Genomic DNA, 21,746 nt, shown 5'->3' with positions numbered 1-21,746 from the left:
TTATTTAAATAATTTGGCGTGTCTACACTGACTTCCTATTATGCGCCCATCCGGATTGTGGCCTTAGACCAACTCCACAGCCCCCTGCTCACTGGGGCAGCCTTTCATAGGGTTTGATGTGCTGAGGGAGATGTCTTTTCCTCAGGGAGCTCCCAGGCTGCTCAGAAAAGCCAGACTTCCTGTGGTCCTTTGGAAGGACTTGGGTTTGTATCTCAATTCTGTGACTTACTGCCTGTGTGAGCCTCTGTAAGGCGCTTCCCTCCTAGAGGGGGTGATGAAGTTTTTCTCATCTCTACAGTGAGTGGGTGGACAAGAAGATCCTGAAGGTCCCTTCGAATTCCAAATCTCAATTATTGGATTAGATTAGTTGTTTTTTAGTCATTTCTGACTCTTTGTGATCCCGTTTGGAGTTTTCTTGCCAAAGGTGCCAGGAGGGGTTTCCCATTTCCTTTTCTGGCTGATTTGACAGATGAGGAAACAGAGGCAAGCAGGATTCAGTGGCTTGTCCAGAGTCACACAGCTAACAAGTGTCTGAGACCAGATTCGCTCTCCAGGCCCAGTACTTTAATATAGTATCCTACAAATCACATGAAACCAAGGCTATTATGAGAATGAACCTTTCCAAGTCTGTGTGACACAGACTCCTGAATGCTCTAGATTTCCCTTAAGCGCACGAGCCATGGGGTCTATCCCTACCTGAGGAAGACTTCCTGGAAGTGGCTAGATTTTTAATAAAAGTGGAGGGTATAAAGCAGCTCCTGCCCTTCTCTCAGGCAGAACATTGGATGCTTTCAAGTAAGATCAGTTCTCAAGATGCCAGAGCATTAGGCTGACCCTCCAGGGCCTTAGACCAGCTCCAACGCCCCCTCCCAGGGTGCCCACGGCTGAGCCTCTGAGATCTCCTAGTTCAGCTCCAGTTCTTTGCCTAGGGTCCGTGTGTGTGTGTGTGTGTGTGTGTGTGTGTGTGTGTGTGTGTGCGCGCGCGCGCACTCCAATCTCTAGCCCCTGCCCTGTGCTTTGGGTGGAATCCAATATGTTGTTTTCTCTCCTGGCAGTGCTCCATGCCATCCTGCATTACGGCATTCCATGTTACCTGCGCCTTTGACCACAGCCTGGAAATGAGGACTATATTAGCCGACAACGATGAAGTGAAATTCAAGTCTTTCTGCCTAGAGCACAGCAGCGGGGCTCCGAAGCCCCCGGAGGAGGCCCGGGGCTTACGGGGAGAGGCAGGTTCAGGGTCCGAGTCCAGCCAGGCTGCTTTGGACTTGGAAAAGGTGACCTTGAGGAAACAGAAGCTACAGCAGATGGAAGAGGCCTTCTATGAGCTCGTGAAGCCTGAAGAGGTGGCGGAGAACCTGGACCTTTCCGAGACCCTCGTGGATTTTGTCTACCAATATTGGAAGCTCAAGAGGAAATCCAACTGCAACAAGCCCCTCTTGACCCCCAAAACCGATGAGGTGGACAATTTAGCACAGCAGGAACAAGACATCTTATACCGGAGGCTCAAGCTCTTCACACACCTTCGGCAGGACCTGGAGCGAGTGAGTACATGCGACCTCCCCTTCCCCTGGTCCTAGCCCCTCTCTAGGACCCCTGGGCATCTCCAACCCAGGATGGGCACAGGCTGCCCCTGGCCCGGGGCAAATGATCTATGGGGACTCCCATTCTCAAAGTGAGGGCTCTGGACTGTTTTCCCAGAAACAAAGTTAGAAAATGTCTTTCTTTCTTTTAAAAAACCTTTCCCTTCCATCTTAGAACCAGTTTTTCTGTGTATTGAGTCCAAGGGAGAAGAGCAATAAGGTTTAGGCAATGAGAATTAAATAACTTGTCCAGGGTCAATTTCTTTTTTTATCATTATCTTTTAAAAGAAATTATTTTTCCCCATGATTACATGATTCATGTTGTCTTCCTTGCCTCTTCCCTCCACCCTCCTGGAGTTGACAAGCAATTCCACTGTTTATACATGTATTGTCACTCAAAATTCATATCCATATTACTCATTTTTGTAATAGAGTAATCTTTTAAAACCTAACCCCTAAATCCTATACCAATATAAACAAGTGATAAATTATATGTTTTCTAATGCATTTCTACTCCCACGGTTCTTTCTCTAGCTATGGTTAGCGTTCTTTCTCATAAGTCCCTCAGAATTATCCTGGATCATTGCATTGTTTTTAGTAGCAAAGTCCATCACATTTGATGATCCTACAATGTTTCAGTTTCTGTGTGCAATGTTCTCTTGGTTCTGCTCATTTCACTCTGCATCAGTTCCAGGTCTTGTAGTCATGAAGCTTCTGCGACCAGATTGGAACCCAGGACCTCTCATCTCTAGGCCTGGCTCTCTACCTACTAGCTGGCCCCCTAGAGTTTGGTGTTTCAAGATAGAAGAGAGATTAGACATCTTCTGTTCTAATCCTGTTGCTTTGGGAATTAGGAAAGGGAAGGGCTCAGATGCAGAAAGTACCAAGTGCATATATAGGTAATAACACTTCTAAGAAAGAGTAGAATTCTCGTATAATAACCCAGATTGAATTGCTTGCCAGGTCCAGAGGGGAGAGGGGAGACAGGGAAACAATATGGATCCTATAAAATATATGTGGGAATTTGTTATTAAAATTTAAAGTTTTAAAAAACAAGAAAGTAGAATTCTGATGTGTCAGGGCTAGAAGGTACGTGAAACACCATCAGGTTGAATTCATCCCCTCTTATGTGGGTTGGTGCTTCTTCTCCTCCTCCTCCTCTTCCTCTTCCTCCATTATCTTCTGTCTTAGAATCCAAACTGTATATTGGTTCTAAGGCTGTAGAGTGTTAAGGGCTAGGCAATGGGGGTTAAGTGACTTGCCCAGGGTCACACAGCTGAGAAGTATCAGATTTGAACCTGGGACCTCCCATCTCTAGGCCTGGCTCTCAATCCACTGAGCCACCCAGCTGCCCTCATTGGTGCTTCATAGGTGGCCTATATTCCTGGATTCAAGAAACCCTGAGGTAGGTTTCTGAAGAAAAATTGGAGTAAGGATTTGGAAAAGTAGCATAATGAATGGAGTGCTTAGAAGACCTGTTTTCCAATACAGCCTCCCACTGTCACTAGCGACATGACCCTGAGTGAGTCACTTAACCTCTGTCTGCCTTAGTTTCCTCAGTCATGTGACAATATGAGGGCATTAGTAGCAATAAGAGAGATAATTATAGCACCACCCTCCCCAGGTTGTTCTGAAAATCAAATGAGATCAACATTTGTACGAGTACTGTATAATTCTAGCTAATATTATTCTTATTCTCAGAATCTGAGGAGTTGGACCTTTGAGTCATTCTGTATTAAAAGAGTTAAGCTTATAAACCTGAAGTCATTTCAATCTAAAAGAAAATGAGAATTGACATCTCTGAGACCCCTTGCTTGGGCCAGGAACTAGCAATGATATCCCTTATATTGGTACAGCACTTTCTACTTTTCAAAGTGCTTGAAGACCGGCTACTTTAATATGTTTTTTTATATTTTTTATATTTATAATTTTAATAAATAAATCTTCAAAACCAGACTGTAAGGGAGGTAGGACAAAGATTTGTATTTTGCCCGGATGGGGAAACAAGTGGAAACCCAGAGAAATGAAATGACTTGTTCAATATTGCCTAGTTCGTTTGTGGCAGAGCTGGGACGGAAACCTCATTCTGTCTCCCAAGCCAAGGCTTTGGCTAGGACACAAAACTGGCCCCAGCTTGCCTCAGTTCTTAGCAGTTGGACTCAGCTCCGGTGACTCGAGAAACCCTCTGATGTTACAACCAGAAACCATGACATCATCCTAGCATGGCCACATCGTGGCATAAGTTGTGGAATGTGCAGGGAGAGGCGGACAACTTGAGTTTCAAAATTGTGGCAGTTTCCTTCTAGGGCTGAGAGATCAGAACTGTGAAATCCTTCCCATTCATGGAAGCACCTGTTTGGTGCCCAGCCTGGAGCTAGCTACTGTGCCTGGAGAGCTCTTTCATAAGGGTATATTAGACACGAGGACATGAACATGGTTCAAAGTCAGCCTAAGGGGACAGGGGAGCAATAAATTTGGCTCTCCTAAAGGAGTATCATGCCTTCTTCTCACCCCCTCTTTCCCTACAAAATGCCTCTTCCCTCCATCTTCTAGTTAGAGGAACAATGGGAAAATGAGAAGGAAAAGATAAGGGAAAAATATGGTGAGAGGAGAGGAAAAAATATGGAAGGGAAAGCAATATGAAGAGAAAGGAGACAGAAGGGAAGGGTAGATAGGAAGAGAGGGGAAACAAATGAGAAGGAAAAAGAGACAAAAAGAAAAAAGAAGGGAAGAAATGGAAGTTAGGAGGGAAGAAAAGAAAGTAGATGGGAGGAGAAAGTTGGGGAGAGACAGGAAAAAAGGAAAGAGAAAATGAGTCAAAATGGAAAGAGAGGGAGAACAAGGGAGATGATAAAAGAAATGGAAGGGGGAAAAAGGGAAGAAAGGACAAGGTTCTGTTGAAAAAAGAATTCTGTTATATTTTGGGTAGGTACATCCTAACCGAGGATGGGCCCTGACTCTTAGGGCTTCCATGCCAAACAATTCATCCACTACTTCCTCCCTGGGGTCTTCTCGGCCTATTTGGGGGTGCCAGGAGTGGGGTGTATTAGAGGGAATAAATTCCAAGCTGTGAGTTAAGCAGCATGTAGAGTGGGAAAAGCCCTCGCCTGGATTCTGTTCCCAGCGATGTCACTAGCTAGACAGAAGACTTTGAACAAGTCCTCTTGCCAAACGTCATCTACCTCCTGTGAAAAGAGAAGAATAGAGGAGGTCAAGTTGCTCTCTAAAGGCCCTTCTTCTGCCGACATTGTGTTGCAGTGAATGTGGGCTCTCCACAATGCTGCTTTCCAGGAATGGCAAAGCTGAACATCCATTTCAAACTGTCTAATGTTAGATCTCAGCCAGAGGAAAAATGACTGCCTGTTTAATGTAACCCAGAGTGGCTCCCTGCTCAGGGGATGTGTAGGTACCAGCCCCAAATCACCCATCTCATTCATTGCCTCTGGGAAATGCTCCAAGAACCATCTCCCCTTCCAAGAGCACAGAATGCCAAAGACACAGAGCTACTCCCTGGACAACCGTCGCCCTCCTGCCGGGATCCCTCCTGCTTCAGTGCTAGTCTCCTTTCTGGGCTGCATTGCCCCCACACGTGTTGTTTGTGGGGCCCATGGAATGAGCTTTGTACCGAGGGTTGAGATATCTTGGGCCGATCTCTTGACAGGTCAGTCAATAAACAGTCAGGAAACATTTATTAAGCACCTGATATGTGCCAGGTATTGAGCTAGAGGCCGGGCATACAAAAAGAAATAAAAGTCTCTGTCCTCAAGCAGCTCACAATCTAATGGGGAGGAGAGTAAACAAACAACCATGAATAGATGATATATGAGGGGAAAAGAAATAAAAGAAGGAAGGCGCATTGGAATTAGCGAGTGTTGGGAAATGTAGGGAACGCATTCTAGGCCTGGGGGACAGTCAGAGAAAATTCCCAGAGCAGCGATGGAATATCTTGTTAGAGAAACTGCAAGGAAGTGAATCTAAGAATGTATGTAAAAAGACTAACAAGGCAGGGTTTTCAGAGGGCAGCTGGGTGGTTCAGTGGACTGAGAGTCAGGCCCAGAGATAGGAGGTCCTGGGTTCAAATATGGCCTCAGACATTTTCCAGCTATGTGACCCTGGGCAAGTCACTTAACCCCTATTGCCTAGCTTACCACTCTAATGCCTTGGAATCGATTGGTTCCAAGGCAAAAGAGTGGTAAGCTAGGCAAGGATTTTAAAACAGAAACTGTAGTGATTCCAAGATGAAAGGTAAGGGTTAAAAAAAAAAAGACGAAGAAGAAGGGACTTAAATGCTAAAAGAGAATTTTGTATTTGATCTAGGTGCCAGTAGGGAGCCTTCAGAGTTATTGAGGAGGGGAGATTCAGAACTGCATTTTTTTTTTAAACCCTTACCTTCCATCTTGGAGTCAATACTGTGTATTGGCGCCAAGGCAGAAGAGTGGTAAGGGCTAGGCAATGGGGGTCAAGTGACTTGCCCAGGGTCACACAGCTGGGATCAGAACTGCATTTTAAGAAAATCACATTAATGGCTGAGAGAAGGATGTTTTGGAGAGAAACTCAAGATAGGCAGAGCCATTGGCAAGTTATTGCCAATGTCCAGGTTATGGGGTACTGCAGCGGTGGCAGTGTCAAAGAAGAGAAGGGAACTAATTTGAGAGATGTTGCAAAGATGAAATCAATCATCCTTGGTGGCATTAGCTATGGAAGGTGAGGAACGAAGGATGGCACCTAGGCTGGGATGAGTTTTTTTCTCTCTATTTCTCTACTTATTCAACATTATTCTTTGCAGCCCTTTCTTGGCATCTTCGTGAGAGATCACATCATTAACTGAGTGTCCAGGATCAAGGCTGTTCTTCCTGAAGTGTTCTGGTCATGTGTCAAATTTTATCCAGCTATTGTTCAACCCCTTGCTCACCTAAGCTGTAGGTAGACAACTTGCCCTCAGAGGAATTACTCTCTTTGAGGCCAGTTAGCCAAATATCCATCTGGATTTTTTAACTTCTGGCCATATCCATGCTTTTGGAAAATGATCACAGCCTCATGCCCAAAAGACTCACACGCTCCTGATGCTAGGTTAGTCCTGATGGCCAAAGGGTGCTGGTTTGGGCCACTCTGACTCCTTCTTTGCCCCTTCCTCATCCCATCTTAATCCAGGATTTTAGAGGAACGATTTCCCTGTGAGAGCCCTCTGAACTCTCAAAGCATACTTCTCCTTTACCTCCCTGTGTTGGCCTTTGAGCACTGTTCTCTGGAGAGAGAGACTTCTGGTTTCTGTTTCTACCAGAGAACAGAAAAGCCTCCTGGAGAAGGAGAGTTAGTGTCTGCTTTCTGTATCAATAAATTTATTTTAAAAGATAGTGGATAGAAGGCCAGCCTTAGAATCAAGAGCAGCCTGGGTACCCATCCACTCTGACCCATACTGGCTGTTTGACCCTGGGTGAGTCTCTTCACCTCTGCACCCCAGGCCGCTCTCAAAGTCTTCAAGTTGCTGATCTGCACCTGTGCAAGTTGTTTCCACACGTGCAGACCATCCTCTCACTCTCCAAAATTACTCTACTAAAAATGACCACTCTCTTGTCCCACACATTGGCATGAGACATTCCAGATACACTCCATGACTTTTCGGCTTCCAAAATAATTCCATTGAAGTCCTGTCACAAGTGTGAAGCTGGAAGAAGCAGGTGACAAAAGGTATTTAAGGAAGAATTGTGCCTTTCATACAGGAAGCTTACTTTGCTTCTAGCTTGCAAAAAGAAATTAAGTTTTGGCAGGAGGGTGGGGATTGATAGTGGGTGACACTTGAAAGTGTAACTGAAAATTCATGCAGCATAGCCATCTCCAGTTAGAGTGATGCCTCTTCCTCAAACATGCTGCAGGGAATGAGGTCATTTCTTTCCTTGGTGGTCCAGGGCATCCACAGAGGCCTGAAGTTGAGGCCATTTTTAAAAATATTCTCACATTTATTACCCTCTTCAATATAAAAATCTTCTCCATTACCTAAAATTATACTATTAAAAGCTTATTTGATTCAATCCAGGTTAAGTGTACAAGGCACAAAGATCAAATAAAAATAATTCCCCACAATCTAGGAGTCTGCTAATTCTATTGGAGGAAGAGGGGATGCCTCATTTAAGCAAATACATATATATGAGATTAGAAGAACAAGGTAGCACTAGCAATGAGGCCAATTAGGAAAGCTTCCCAAAAGGGGTAACAACTGAATCAAGCCTTGAGAGAAGCCAAGTATATTATGAGGCAGAGGCAAAGAGAGATGCCATTCCAGCTATGTCCTATAAAAAGATCTATAAAAGCATGAGGATAGGACATGGTGTGCTATGTTTGGGACCCAGCAAATAGTCCAGTTGGGCTACAATGTGGAGTGTGCAATGAGAAGTTAACAGTGAAATATCCAGAGAGTTAGACTGGAGACTAACTGAAGGGCATTAAAAGTCAAGCTAAGGAATTTTTTTTTTATCCTATAGTCTAGTTATGGCAAACCTATGGCATAGGTTCCAAAAATGGCATGCAGAACCCTCTTTGTGGGCATGTAGCCCCCCCCATCCCCAGTTTGTTACTAGAAATGCAGAAGGTCTCAGGCAGAGCTGCTCCCCTCCACTATGTCTGATGACATTTTTTCACAGCCCCCACTCCTCTGCCCAACAGCCCAGGGGGAGCACTTCTTCCTCTCCCCCTCTTCAATGTGCCTGATGACATTTTTCACATCACCTACTCCTCTGCCCAGGAGTCAATAGGAGCGTACACGGAAAGGTGGGCAGCTCACAGGCAGCAGAGTTGGAGGGGAGCAGAGCACTCGGGCCACTCCCTTCCCCCTACACAAACTGAGGACATTCCTCACATCACCCACCCCTCTGCCTGGAAGCCCAATGAGAATACTTCCTTCTTCCCCTCTGTGGGGTAAAGAGTGGGGTGGGATGCACCCAGAACTCCTGGAGGGGGGGGTACAACATGTGGTCTCTGAGAGATTCAGCATGGATTTTGGTCTGGGGGGTGGAATGGGGACAGGGCCAGGCACTCCATGTCCACAAGGTTTGCCATCACAACATTGTCCAACTTACGGTTCAGGAAAATTCTTTTGGTAGCTGTGTGGAAAAATGAATTAGAGAAGAGAGAGACTAGAAACTGGAAATCCAATGGATAGGCTATTGCATTAATCTAGTTAAGAAGTGATGAGGAAATGAATTCGAATGTCAACCATATGAGTGGAAATAAAGGGGAAGATGCTGGAGTTGTTCTGTATATAGAATTATCATCACTTGACAACTGATCAGAAGTGGGAGAGGGATTGAAGATAAATTGAGAATAACTCCAAGACTGCAAAACTCTGTAAATGGAAAGTTTGGGGGCATATTCAGCAGAAATAGAGGAGTTTAGAGGCAGGACAGATTAAGAGGGAGAAGATAATGAGTACCGTTTTGACTATGGTGAGTTGGAGGCACCTGTAGGACATGTGAATCGAGAGAGCCATCAGGCTGGTCATTGGAACCAGACTAGAGCTCAAAAGTTTAAGAGTTATATATGTAGGTTCCAGAATCAATTGCATAATGATGACAACTAAACTTGTAAGAGCTGCTAAAATTGCCAAAGGAGAGAGATGCTATAGAGAAAGTCAATCCAGGTCAGAGCCTGAGGGCCAAACAGGGTTAGGAGCAAAGGTACCAATGATGATTAGGATTGAAAGGCTTTAAGAGCCTTCCTTCCCCAGTAGGATCCGTGTTGTTGTGTTCAATTGTTTTTTCAGTCCTTTAAAGCTCTTGTGACCCCCTTTGGGGATTTTCTTAGCAAAGATATTAGAGTAGATTGACATTTCCTTCTCTAGTTCCTTTGACAAATGAGGGAAACCAAAGCAGACAAGGTTAAATGACTTGCTCAGAGTCACACAGCTAGTAAGAATCTGAGGCCAGATTTGAACTTGGGAAGCTTAGTCTTCCTGACTCCAGGCCCAGTGCCCTATCTACTGTTCTACCTATCTTCCCTGTCATTGAGGCTTATAAAAATGCTGATAGTTCATAGAGAAGTTATTCCTTAAGCTTATATCAACTCAAATTGTAAATATTAAAGTGGCAAAGGACTTTAATGATCATTCAATCCAACCCTGTGTTTTACAGATAGGAAAACTAAGACTCAAGGAAATGAGAGAACTTATCCAAGGTCACTCAGTGATTAACAGCAGAGTCATTATTAGAATCCAGGTCTCCTGACTCCTCCAGCTAAGTGTCTTTTCCATCCTCCACAAAGCCCCATGGGAAAGAATAAAAGGAATGGGATTGGGCTGGATACAAACTTTAGTGACTTCCTCAATGACTGGCACAGGCTTGTCCTGCTGCCACTTGGATCCTCAGCCTCCCTTCTATAACTCAGAAAGAGCATCATTCATCACATTTCTTGGCCCCTTCCCATTCCTCTTCAGTGTGCTTCTTAATCATTCCCACAGTGATGATGTTTAGCTGTTATTTACATCACATATCTCAGAAACTCATCCACAGAGACATTCATGCCCATTTGCTTCCTGACTGGAATCACTTAAACAGGCTGCTGTTTCCTGGCCCCTAAGACAGGAGCAGTCCAGTTCTGGGAAAGAGGAAAGAAGCGTGATGGGCACAGCTGAGGCAGCAGGAGAAAAGGTAGAGCCTGGTACAAAGGCCCTGAGAAATTACAGCCTAAATGTGATTGGGGGTTAAGAGGTAGTTGCTGAGCCATTCCCCAGTTGATAAATGGGCAAGGGACACGAATAGGCAGTTTTTAGATAAAGAGATCAAAACTATCAATAAGAACATGAAAAAAAAATTCTAAATCTCAATTAGAGAAATGCAAATCAAAGCAACTCTGAGGTACCACCTCAGGAAAGTAATAAATGTTGGAGGGGATGTTGCAAAATTGGGACACTAATGCATTGCTAGTGAAGTTGTGAATTGATCTAGCCATTCTGGAGGGCAATTTGGAACTATGCCCAAAGAGCTTTAAAAGCCTGCCTACCCTTTGATCCAGCCATAGCACTGCTGGGTTTGTACCCCAAAGAGATAATAAGGAAAAGGACTTGTACAAGAATATTCATAGCTGCGCTCTTTGTGGTGGCCAAAAATTGGAAAATGGAGGGGGGTATCCATCGATTGGGGAATGGCTGAACAAATTGTGGTATATGTTGGTGATGGAATACTTTTGTGCACAAAGGAATAATAAAGTGGAGGAATTCCATGGAGACTGGAATGACCTCCAGGAATTGATGCAGATGAGAGGAGTAGAACCAGGAGAACATTGTACACAGAGACTGATACACTGGTACAATTGAACATAGTGGACTTCTCTACTAGCAGCAATGCAATGACCCAGTATAATTCTGAGGGACTTACAAGAAAGAATACTATCCACATCCAGAGAAAGAACTGTGGGAGTAGAAATGCAGAAGAAAAACATATGATTGATCATATGGTTCGATGGGGATATGATTGGGGATGTTGACTTTAAATGATCACTCTATTGCAAATATTGATAATATGGAAATAGGTTTTGATAAATGATACATGTAAAATCCAGTGGAATTGTTTGTTGGCTCCAAGAGGGAGGAGAGGAAGGGGAAGGAAAGAACATGAATCATGTAACCATGGGAAAAAATCCTTAATTAACTAATCAAATTTTAGAAAATATAAAATTAATAACATTTTGAAAAATTTTAGAAAAAGATAGTTGCTGGAAAGGGGCATTTTCAGACAGGTGGCAGCATATTCTGGAAGGAAGGCCTCTTCTCTGAACCCAGCTTGTTTATTCCTTTGGCTTTGCCCCCTTCCTCCCATTCATAACCAGCCACTCCAGGCCCCCAGCTTCTAGCAAATATGGCTTGCCAGAGCTGCAGGGATCTGAGGAAATACTTCATGTCAGCCTCTGTTAAATCCCATTGGACTGTCACATTTTATGGTTAGTTCAGATTATTCACTCTCCTAAAAAATACAGACATAGAACTTGGCCCCATAGAGCAGCAGCTCTGAAAACAGGGCCTTGCTTTCTCTCCTCATAGAGTTGTTTATTCATGGCTGACAAAAAAAAAAATGCAGTGTTTAAAGCCAGCCCATGACAAATGCTCTCTGGTGTAACTGAGCAACTGTGTCGTCTTTCCAGGCAGGGACTTTTATCAGAGAGAGAGAGAGCCCCCGCTCTGCTCCCACAGAGTTCTGTTTAATCAGTGACTTCCTAGGACCAAGGAGCAGCTGGAGTGTTATTCCAAGAAACTCGGCAACAGATGGTTTATGAAGGAGCTAGGAAGATCTGGGAGTAGCTTTGGGACAAGAGCCCCTCGCTGAGAACCTTCACTGAGCAAAATCCCACTGGAGAAAGTTTGTACATCATCCCAGTACACACACACACACACACACTCTCTCTCTCTCTCTCTCTCTCTCTCTCTCTCTCTCTCTCTCTCTCTTTTTCTTTCTTTCTCTACTCTGTCTCTCCCTCTCTTTCCCTCCTCTCTGTCTCCTTTCTCTCTCTCTCTCTCTCTCTCTCTCTCTCTCTCTCTCTCTCTCTCTCTCTCTCTCTCTCTCCCTCCCTCCCTCTCTTTTTCTTTCTTTCTCTCCTCTGTCTCTCCCTCTCTTTCCCTCCTCTCTGTCTCCTTTCTCTCTCTCTCTCTCTCTCTCTCTCTCTCTCTCTCTCTCTCTCTCTCTCTCTCTCTCTCTCTCTCTCTCTCTCTCTCTCTCCCCCTCTCTCTCCCTCTCTCTCTCCCTCTCTCCCTCTCTGTCTCTACTTTCTACTAATTATACTCGCATCCAGTATCCAGATCTGTTGGCTCCTTGAGCTCTGTTTTCCTGTGTAGAAACTACAATAGTGCTAAGATCTATACCATTCAGCTACTTAGTCAGCCAGGGCTTGTCATATTCCCTAGGAAGCAGTCACCTGCCCTTGCCTACAACCCACTGCCACTCACCCAAGATGGAATCAGCTCCCAGGACCTTCACGTGGACACTCTTCTCTCTCCAATAGTCTTATTACAAAATCAGCATCAAAAGATCTTCCTTTAGGTATTCTCCCTTCCTTCTGTTATTCATCCCCCTTCCCACTATATTTCATGCACTCCACTCTGCTCTTTCTTTCTTACTTACCCTACTCTCCCAGAATGATCCAACACTTATTTTTCTAGTGATAACTTTTATCTTACCTCTTTCTTATTCCCCCTCTACCTCTTAGGGTTTTGGTTGTTTTGTTTTGTTTTTGTTTTAATATGGAAAACAAAAAATTGCATCATTTGACAAGAGGAATTTATTGCAGTAATGTGTTGGTTATTATTTTTTACATTGTAAGTGCCAAAGCTTTAGTAATGTGGAAAGGCTTTAATAAAAAACTTACAAACTGGAAAAGTGTGTGAAGAGGTGGAGACATAGCTGTAGACAGCAGCCTACCCCATGCCTTCTTTGCCCAGCTGTTGACCGCCTTTCTTCCTCCCACCATTTTTAGACCTAACATGTTCATCTACTAGTAAAGTAAATCTAAGAAGTAAAATCTCCTTGTTAGACAAGAAGGAAGGTAAACGAAATGTTCTGGCAGTGTTATCCTTGGTTCCATGATGCTCCTTAGGAGGAAGGGGTAGACAGGAGATTTTGTGATCCTATAACCAGGCTTCTGTTTTCAGGAATCTCACACTCTGCTTGGAGAGATGAGATCCCACATAAGAAACTAAGAATGATACAGGCATTGTATGAGTGTCCTAGATAGTGGTAAGTGCCTTACTGAACAGTGGTGTGACCTCAACAAGTCAACCTCTCTGGCCCCGAGTTTCTTCTTCTATAAAATGAGGGACTAGACTCAACGTCATTCTAGCTTTGAATGTATAATCCTAGGAACCTGGTAACTGCTAGAGGAAAGTAAGAGGACTGGCTTGACCGGAGCAGAGGGTGTGTGCAGAGGAGCAGGGGGGCATATAAAATTCAGCTCAGTGTTAATGGAAACCAATCAGCCAAAGAGCTCGGGTTGCTGCACTGATGTTTCTAACTTGGTCCTGGTGGGACAGGATGACAAGGGCTGAACCCTGGACCTATAACCATAATGCAGTAAGGTAGAAAAAAAGGGACTGGATCCTGGGGTCAATTTCTCCCTCCTATATCTCAAACCTGTGGAAGCCAAGATATTTGCTTGATCTCCATGGTGGCTGACCTGCCTGAGATGTGATGGTCAGAGGCAGTTGGTGGCCAGGTAACCTGTCTTCCCAGCAGTTCTAGGACAGCATCCTAGAACTGGACCACTGCCCTACTAAACCAGATCTTTTAAATTTTTTAACCTGTACCTTCTGACAAAGAATCAATACTGTATCAATTATCCATTCCCTTTCCACCTCCTAGGGTTTGGGTTTGTTTTTAATAAAGAAAACAAACATTTTTGTTTTTTTGTATTGGTTCCAAGGCAGAAGAGTCATAAGGGCTAGGCAATGGGGGTCAAGTATTTGCCCAGGGTCACAAAACTAGGCCAGATTTGAATTCAGGATCTCCTGTCTCTAGTCCTGGCTCTGTATCCAACAAGCCCACTAACTGTCCCAAAGCAGAACCTATTATTTGAATTTTAGAAGAACTCACCCCAGTTTGTGTTTCAGCATCACTGTCCTAATCAGGGCATTCTGCTCCGCCTAGAAGTCTCTCTGATAGCCGAATGGGAGCTGCTATTCAGGAATCTTTACTTGAGGGAACTGTCTAGGCTGGAGGCCAGACAGCACCACAAGAGCCAGGCCGAAGGACAAAGGTTGTGATTCTTTATTCACCCTGTTCCCTCTACCATAGCCAGGTGCCAGGGTGGACCAGTGCTTAAAGATACAGGCTGAGCACTGTGGGAATAACCTTCTGGGCCAGGCTCCACCGCTACGTATGCCACATTTCCCTGAAGGGCCATCCTGTGGAAGAGAGATGAGACTAGTTCTTCTTGGCTCCAGCGGACAGAGCCGAGGCCAATGGTTAAAAGTGGCTGAGGAGAAGATTTCAGCTCAGTAGAAAGAACTTTCTAACAACCAGAGATGCCCAAAAGTAGAATGGGCTGCCTCAGGAGGCAGCAAGCTTCCTATCCCTGGAGGTGCCCAACTAAGGCTCTATGCTACCTCTCAGGGCTGATCTAGAGGGAATTCCTGTACTGTATAGCTTCTGGGAAGGGATGGCCCTTTGCAACTCTCCCTCAGTCTAGGATTTTGTGAATGAAGGCCCTGGGTAGGGACTTGTCCCATTCAAGCAGTTGTGGTTGGCACTTCAAGCATCTTTGGAGCGCCTCCAGCAAGGGAATTTCTAGTCCCTGTTTGCAAATGTGGCAGCAAGGACAGCACTATGTTTTAAAAGCATGTAGGCTAGATCCCCAAACCCTGGCTTTCCTGAGGAAGGTGCAAATAGCAAGAATCAGCATTTTGCATTTGACCTCCCTAATCTGCTTTGCCGACTTTTGCCAAAGTCTGATCCTGACCTTCAGGCTGCAGGATGAAGAGATACATTGAAATGATAGAGCTGGAAGGAACTTTTTTTTTTTTTTAAATAAAAACCCTTACCTTCCGTCTTGGAGTCAATACTGTGTATTGGCTCCAAGGCAGAAGAGTGGTAAGGGCTAGGCAATGGGGGTCAAGTGACTTGCCCAGGGTCACATAGCTGGGAAGTGTCTGAGGCCAGATTTGAACCTAGGACCTCCCATCTCTAGGCCTGGCTCTCAATCCACTGAGCTACCCAGCTGCCCCCTTGGAAGGAACTTTAAAAAAGGGCTTCACAAATGCCTTGGAAGTTCAGCTCAGCTCCAGCCCCCAAATTTAGGAGCCAGTTAGGTTTGTCAAGTTTGAAGGGCGGAGATAGGGAGGTAGGAAGAAGGCAGCCTCTTGTTGCCATGGGGAATTTTGTTTCTTTTGTTCAGACCCAAAGTAGAGTGACCAGAATTCTTGACAGAAGCTCTGGGAAGGCTTGAAGTACTTGCGGGGAAGGTGAACATATCTGGCCAAGAGCACAAGGGAAAGCCTATTGGCTAGTGACTTCTCCTTTGTCCTTGTCCCTCACATCAAAGAAGGACAAGAATTAAAGCCTGGTCTGTGGTCTGTAGTGCCCGGGGAATGCAGCACATGAGGAGGGTGGGTTATGAGAAAGAACAATATACATTTCTGTACTGAGATAGGGATAGGCCCTTGTGGGAATCCAGAGGAAAATATTCCAGCCATCTGGGAATAAGGCAGAGATGGAGGAGGGACAGGGGATAGCTATGTGGCACAGGGGATAGATTGCTAGAACTGGAGTCTGAAAGACTTCCTGAGTTCAAATCTGGCCTCAGACACTTAGTAGCTGTGTGACCCTGGGCAAGTCATTAAATCCTGTTTGCCTCTGTTTCTTTGTCTGAGCTGGAGAAGGAAATGGCAAACCACTCCAGTGTCTTTGCTAAGAGAAGCCAAAACAGGGTCACAAAGAGTTGGACACTACTTAAAAAATGAATGAACAACAGGGAGGTCTACCCCTGAAGGAGCATCCAGCCTAGGGGCACTGGGTAGATAGGGAATGGTTGAATTGGTAAATGGTTACTTAGCACTGACTTGGGGGCTGACTGAGATGAGCTTAGGTCTTCATAATCATTGATCTTAGGTAGAGTTCCTAATAGTGGAGACAGGGTTAGTGTTGCAGGAAAGCCAGCAGCTGAGGTGCAGGGGGTGTTTTCTTCCTCCTGGGTCTCTACTCCTGATAGGAAGAGGAGAGGTTTGGGGTATTCAGCTGACAGTACTTTCTTGCAGAACTTGGCAATTCATCCACATTTTGCAGATGAGAAGTCTGAGACTCAGGTGTTTTGTATTTTTTTCTCCCTATTTAAAGTACTTTTATTGAGTTCTTACAATATTATTAGTTGAACCCTTTATTGCACTTCTTTATCAGGCACTGTGGTATGTCCTTTGTAGTTATTATCTCATTTGATCCTCATAACCACCCTTGGGAGGTAGGTGTTATTATTATCTTCATTTTAAGATGAGGAAACTGCGTCAAATAAAGGTCAAGTGATTTACCCAGGGTCATATAGCTAGTAAGTGTCTGAGGTGACATTTGAACTAAAATCTTCTCAATTCCCAAACCTACAATCTATATACATGATACCACCTAAGAAGGATATCAATATTCCTGTACAATATAGTGATTGGAAAAGCAAGACTAACACGTGTGAAACAGTAGCATACAATGTATCCAAATAAAATAAATTTCTTAGTTATATGGCTATATCATTCTACAGGTCAAGTAGATCAGAGCCAGAATCCCCCCAAGACTAGCTTCTTGGCTGGGAATTAGCTTATTCATAGGACCATCGGTCTTAGATGTCATTTAGTCTTACCTTTTTTCTTTTCCAGATGGGGAAACTGAGTACAAAGAGTCGTGCCCCGGGGACCGACTTGGGACACAGCTTAAGCCATCTACCCCCACACCTGACTTTTGTCATCATGCCCAGGAGCTCAGGGTAGAAGGGGGAGAGGAAGAGAAGGGCTATGAGTGCTCAGCAAGGCCCTTAGAGGCAGTGTTTGCTACCCTCCCGTTTCTCAGTGCCCCCAGATAACTGAGAGGGAGCCAGTTCTCAGAGTCGCTCAGTAAGGTGGGAAATCTTTCTTGTGTCTCCTCAGGTTAGAAATCTGTGCTACATGGTGACGAGACGAGAGAAAATGAAGCACTCCATCTGCAAGCTTCAGGAACAAATATTCCACCTTCAGATGAAACTTATTGAAAAGGATCTTTATCGAGGTAGGAGCCCCTTCCTGGGCCTGGAGCGAGCTGGGGACGCCTTTCCTAGGTCTTTGCAGCTCTTAGACAAAGCAGCAATAGCAGAGAGCCTTGTCCTACCCACGTTCTCCGGTCTTTCTAAGCTAAGATCCAGCCTAGATTGTGTCGGTCGATTGCCCTTCATCCCTGGGAGATGGGAATGTCAGTCTGTGGAAAATGTCCAGCCAGAGGGATGGGGCCATGGGAGATGATGGGCAAGGTAGGATACTGGTATTCTCAGATTAGGACATTTTTATGGACTGGTTTTCTCAATGCTCAAGACTCTGTTCTGGTGAAACTGGGAAGAAATATACTCCTCCCCGTGTTAAATACCTTAACCCAAAGCAGCAGGACTTTAATAGAGATTCCTCTTGAGACATCAGCAATAGACTGGGGAAAGTAGAGATGTTTGGGGGGGTTGGAAGGGAGGTAGGAAGGACAGAAGAGAAGCACTCAGGCCCAGCCCTCAAGGAGCTCACAATCTTTCTAGGAAGATGAGGCACAAAATAACTACATGGCATGCACTTAACGATAATCTGAATATAACCAGGCCATTAGGTCTATGGCATAGACATTGGGCAGGCAGGAGGGGCAGCAATCAGTGCTGTCAGGGAAGACCTAGAAGAGGCAGAATTTAAGCCCAACTTCAGAAGGATGTGCAGGATAGACTGCTAGATGCCTTCTGTAAAACAGGAGAAGCTGCTAGCTCCCTGCTCTTCTCCCTGCAGATTCCCTTAAGAACCTTGTTTGGGATTAAGCCCACAACCTTTGGCCTGTGCACAACTGCCCCCTAGGGAATGGCCTGGGTGGGACGGCTGGCTGGGAGCTGCTAGAAAACCAGACTGGGGCAGTTCTCAGCCTGGCCCGAGGCAGAGCTCCGAACTGAATTCCAAGAAGATTTGGGGAGGAGGGGTACCCGCTGAATCCGGTGCCTCCCTCCATCTCCACTTTCCCTTCCTTGGTCTGTCTCCTCCCATCCGGATTCAGACGGCACACTCAGAGCCGTTCAGAGCAGTGGGCCAGCGGACACATCTGGGCTGGCAAACTGGAGGAACAGTTGTCCTGGCACCGAGAGCGCTTTGCCTCAGGCTTGGGAGAGAATCAAAGGTTAAGCATTAATGTTTGGGCTTCTGGCTGCCATGTTCTTTGGGCTCTGACAGCTCGGGTTGTTTATAGCCCAGTGAGCCCCGGCCGGTGCCCCCGACAGAAAACAACCCACCCAGTCAGGCTTTGGGATTTGGATAGATGGCCTTCACACACTGCTGGCCCAACTTAGACCCGAGTCCCACCCGGCCTGCTCCAAAATTCTTTGAGTCTGGGAGTCAGACTTGGCTTGGACTCCTGCTAATTATCATCATTGTCTTTATTATTAATAAGCCTAAAATGCAGCAACAACCAGCCAGCCCTAGAGGGAGGGAGCTCGGGTCTCCGGAGGCCCCGTCGCCCCCACCTCCCTCCCCACACTGCAGCCCTTTTCCAGCATCTGGCCCCTTGGCCAGCCTCTCAAGCAGTTGTTGTGTTTGTGGTCTGGACCCGGATCAAGCTGGGTCACATGGGCGGAGGGGACGGAGTGTTCTTTCACAAAGCTTCCCTCTGACTTGTTGAGTCGGAAAGCCACGTACATAGGGGGAGCTCCATGATCCCGTAGCTCAGGCGGACCACCCTCCCGGCTCCCTGGGAAACCCTGAGCCGGAGAGGGGCGGGGCGAGCGGGGAGGGGTGCTGGGGGGAGGGGCGGTGTCCCAAAGGAGACTGCTTTCAGCCAGCAAACTTTCCAGGGACCACATGGAAGCTGGAGAGAGGGAGCCATGAGGGAAACTTGTTTGTGGCCTAGGTTAAGAAGGCTGAGAACAGAACAGCTGACTTCAGCACGTTCCTCCCTCTGCAAAGCCCAGCCTTTTAGTTCCTGATGGAAGAGAGGGGAAAATGATCGCACTCTCATTTTAAACAGAAACTGAGGCATGGAGGTGTGGGCTCATTTTTACTGACTCACTGGCTGGCTTATTTGCCCCTCCCCTAGGGGATGTCCACTTTATAAGGTGCTCCCTCACCATGTTAAATACCTTAATCCAAAGCAATAGGACTTTAATGGAGGAATTTGAGACATCAGCAATAGACTGGGGAAAGAAGAGATGTTTGGGGGATTGGAAGGGACTAGCAGCTGCTTTGTCCAAAACGAAATCCCTACTACAGCATACCTAAAAGGGGGTCTTTCAGCTTCTGCTTGAAGTGAGGGCAAACTGACTGCTGTGGGGGCTGATGCCCCCCTCCCACCCCCCCCCAAGCTCTTCCACTTTGGGGCAGCTTTAATTGTTAGAAAGTCCACTAAATTTACCTCTTTGCAATTTGTACTGTCATCGCCTCAGTTTCCTCATCTGTTAAATCGATGTGAAGGAAATTTATGCCCTAAGGGGAATCCCCTGGTCTGAGTAGAGCAGAGTCTAGGTGAGTACCCCTAGAGACAACTAAGAGCTGCCCTTTTCCAGTGAAGAGAAAGCCCCAACAGGGGCTAGTTTGAATAAATTTCTTAGAACCCTTCAAGATCCCTCGGGCAAACCAGCAACATGCTGTGAAAACTGAGGCATTCATGGACAGATTAAAAGACATGCCTTTTCTTAGTTATGTGACTCTGGACAAGTCACTTAACCTCCATTGTCTAGCCCTTAACCATTCTTCTGCCTTGGAACCAGTACACAGGATTGATTCCAAGATGGAAAGGAAGGAAGGGAGAGAGAGAGAGAGAGAGAGAGAGAGAGAGAGAGAGAGAGAGAGAGAGAGAGAGAGAGAGAGAAGGAAAAAAGGAAAGAGAGAAAGGAATGAAAGAGAAAGAAAAGAAAGGCAGGAGGGAGGGAGAAGAGGAGGGGAGAAAGAGAGGGAGGAAGGAGAAAGGGAAGGAGGGAGGGAGGAAGAGAGAAAGGAAGGAAGAAAGAGAAGGAAAGGAAATAAGGAAGGAAGGACATGTGTCTTGAAAAACAATATGGTGTAAGTTCACTACTGGTAGTTGAGAGTCCTCAATTATGTATAGTGTCCATACTTCTACTATCACTGTGAGACTTTGGACAAGTTCCACTGGATGACCTAAGACCCCTTCCATCACTAACATTACATAATTCTAAGACATAGGATCATACATTTAACGCTGGAAGGAGCTTTTGAGGCTATCTAACCCATCAACTCCATTTTAAAGATAAAGACACTGAGAGGTCCAGAGATATTAAGTGTCTTGCCCAAGGTTATACAAGGAGTGATTAAGCCCAAGTTCAGAAAGGATATGGACCCAGATCCTGGCTGCAAATTCAGGGTTCTTTCTGCTGCTCTCTTCTACCTCTTGTACCATTCCTAACCCATTACAAGTGAAGAATTTCATCTTTATCATTTAACTTCTTTTTTTCAATTAACAAGTCTTTATTTAGCACCTCCAGTGGGGGCAGTATACATGATGAGAAGGGAGGGAAGGAGGTATGGGGAATGATGGATAAGAAATGTGTCCTGCCATTAGGGAACCCTTAATCTGTTGGGAAGATGGGACAGACATGGAAAACCATAAAAGAGGACTATGGAAATAACAGCAATGATGAAAACTAACATTTATAAAGCCCTTTAAGGTTTACAATGAATTTACAAACATTTGCCCATTTGTTCCTCACAAGAACTCTCTGAGGTAAGTTCTACAGGAGTTATTATCCCCATTTTATAGATAAAGGAACTGAGACTTGGTGACTTGTCCATGGTGACATAACTACAAATCCAAGTCTAGTGCAGGTCCACCACACTGACTGTCCTGGTTGATTTTTCCTTCCTTCCTTCCTTCCTTCCTTCCTTCCTTCCTTCCTTCCTTCCTTCCTTCCTTCCTTCCTTCCTCCCTCCCTCCCTCCCTCCCTCCCTCCCTCCCTCCCTCCCTCAAATGTTCAGAGGTACAGAAATGAGCATGGGATATAACAGGTCCCTGGGAGGAAATTAGCATGGCTAGGACAGCATGTCAGCATGTTCTCATAAGAGAGTAGTAGCAGATAGGATTGGAAAGACCAGCTTCCAGGCTAAAAGGGTTAGGGCTTTATCATAGAGGCAATGGGAAAATACTACCTGACTTTAGTCATCTTTATCATTTAGCTTCTTTTTTCAATTAACAAGTCTTTATTTAGCCTTTTCCATTAAAATGTCCCATCTGATTGCACCACACCTTACTTAGGAAGGATAGCCTGACACCTTCCCCTCTGGTCTGTGTTTCTTGGATCAGAAGTCCCTTTCCCCCATTCATATCCCTCACTGTTGCAAAGACTCATGTGTCAGGCCCGCCACTCTTTCTCCTACCTATCTAAAGCAGAGCAAAGTGCTCTTGCTGCTGTCAGACAGGAGCTGGAGTTTCCCCTCTCCCAGGTGTCCTTTCAAAGCCAGCTAGCCCTGGGGGACTTGGCCCAGCTCATCAATGGCAC

The 21,746-nt window shown here is 45.5% G+C and overlaps 1 protein-coding gene across 17 annotated transcripts in view; it reads left to right on the top strand.

Moving 5' to 3' along the window:
* Positions 1 to 21,746, top strand: part of JADE2 (jade family PHD finger 2) — a 207,156-nt gene that overhangs the window by 167,758 nt on the left and 17,652 nt on the right. For all 17 annotated transcript variants that reach the window (XM_056811117.1, XM_056811116.1, XM_056811112.1 and 14 more), the window contains 2 exons: positions 1,056 to 1,544; positions 17,179 to 17,296. In XM_056811117.1, the coding sequence (XP_056667095.1) occupies positions 1,056 to 1,544; positions 17,179 to 17,296 (607 nt within the window). The remainder of the gene's footprint in view (positions 1 to 1,055; positions 1,545 to 17,178; positions 17,297 to 21,746) is intronic.

Source organism: Monodelphis domestica, chromosome 1, assembly GCF_027887165.1.
Source record: "Monodelphis domestica isolate mMonDom1 chromosome 1, mMonDom1.pri, whole genome shotgun sequence".
NCBI classification, from domain to species: Eukaryota; Metazoa; Chordata; class Mammalia; order Didelphimorphia; family Didelphidae; genus Monodelphis; species Monodelphis domestica.
This window is presented reverse-complemented; position numbering and strand designations above follow the sequence as displayed.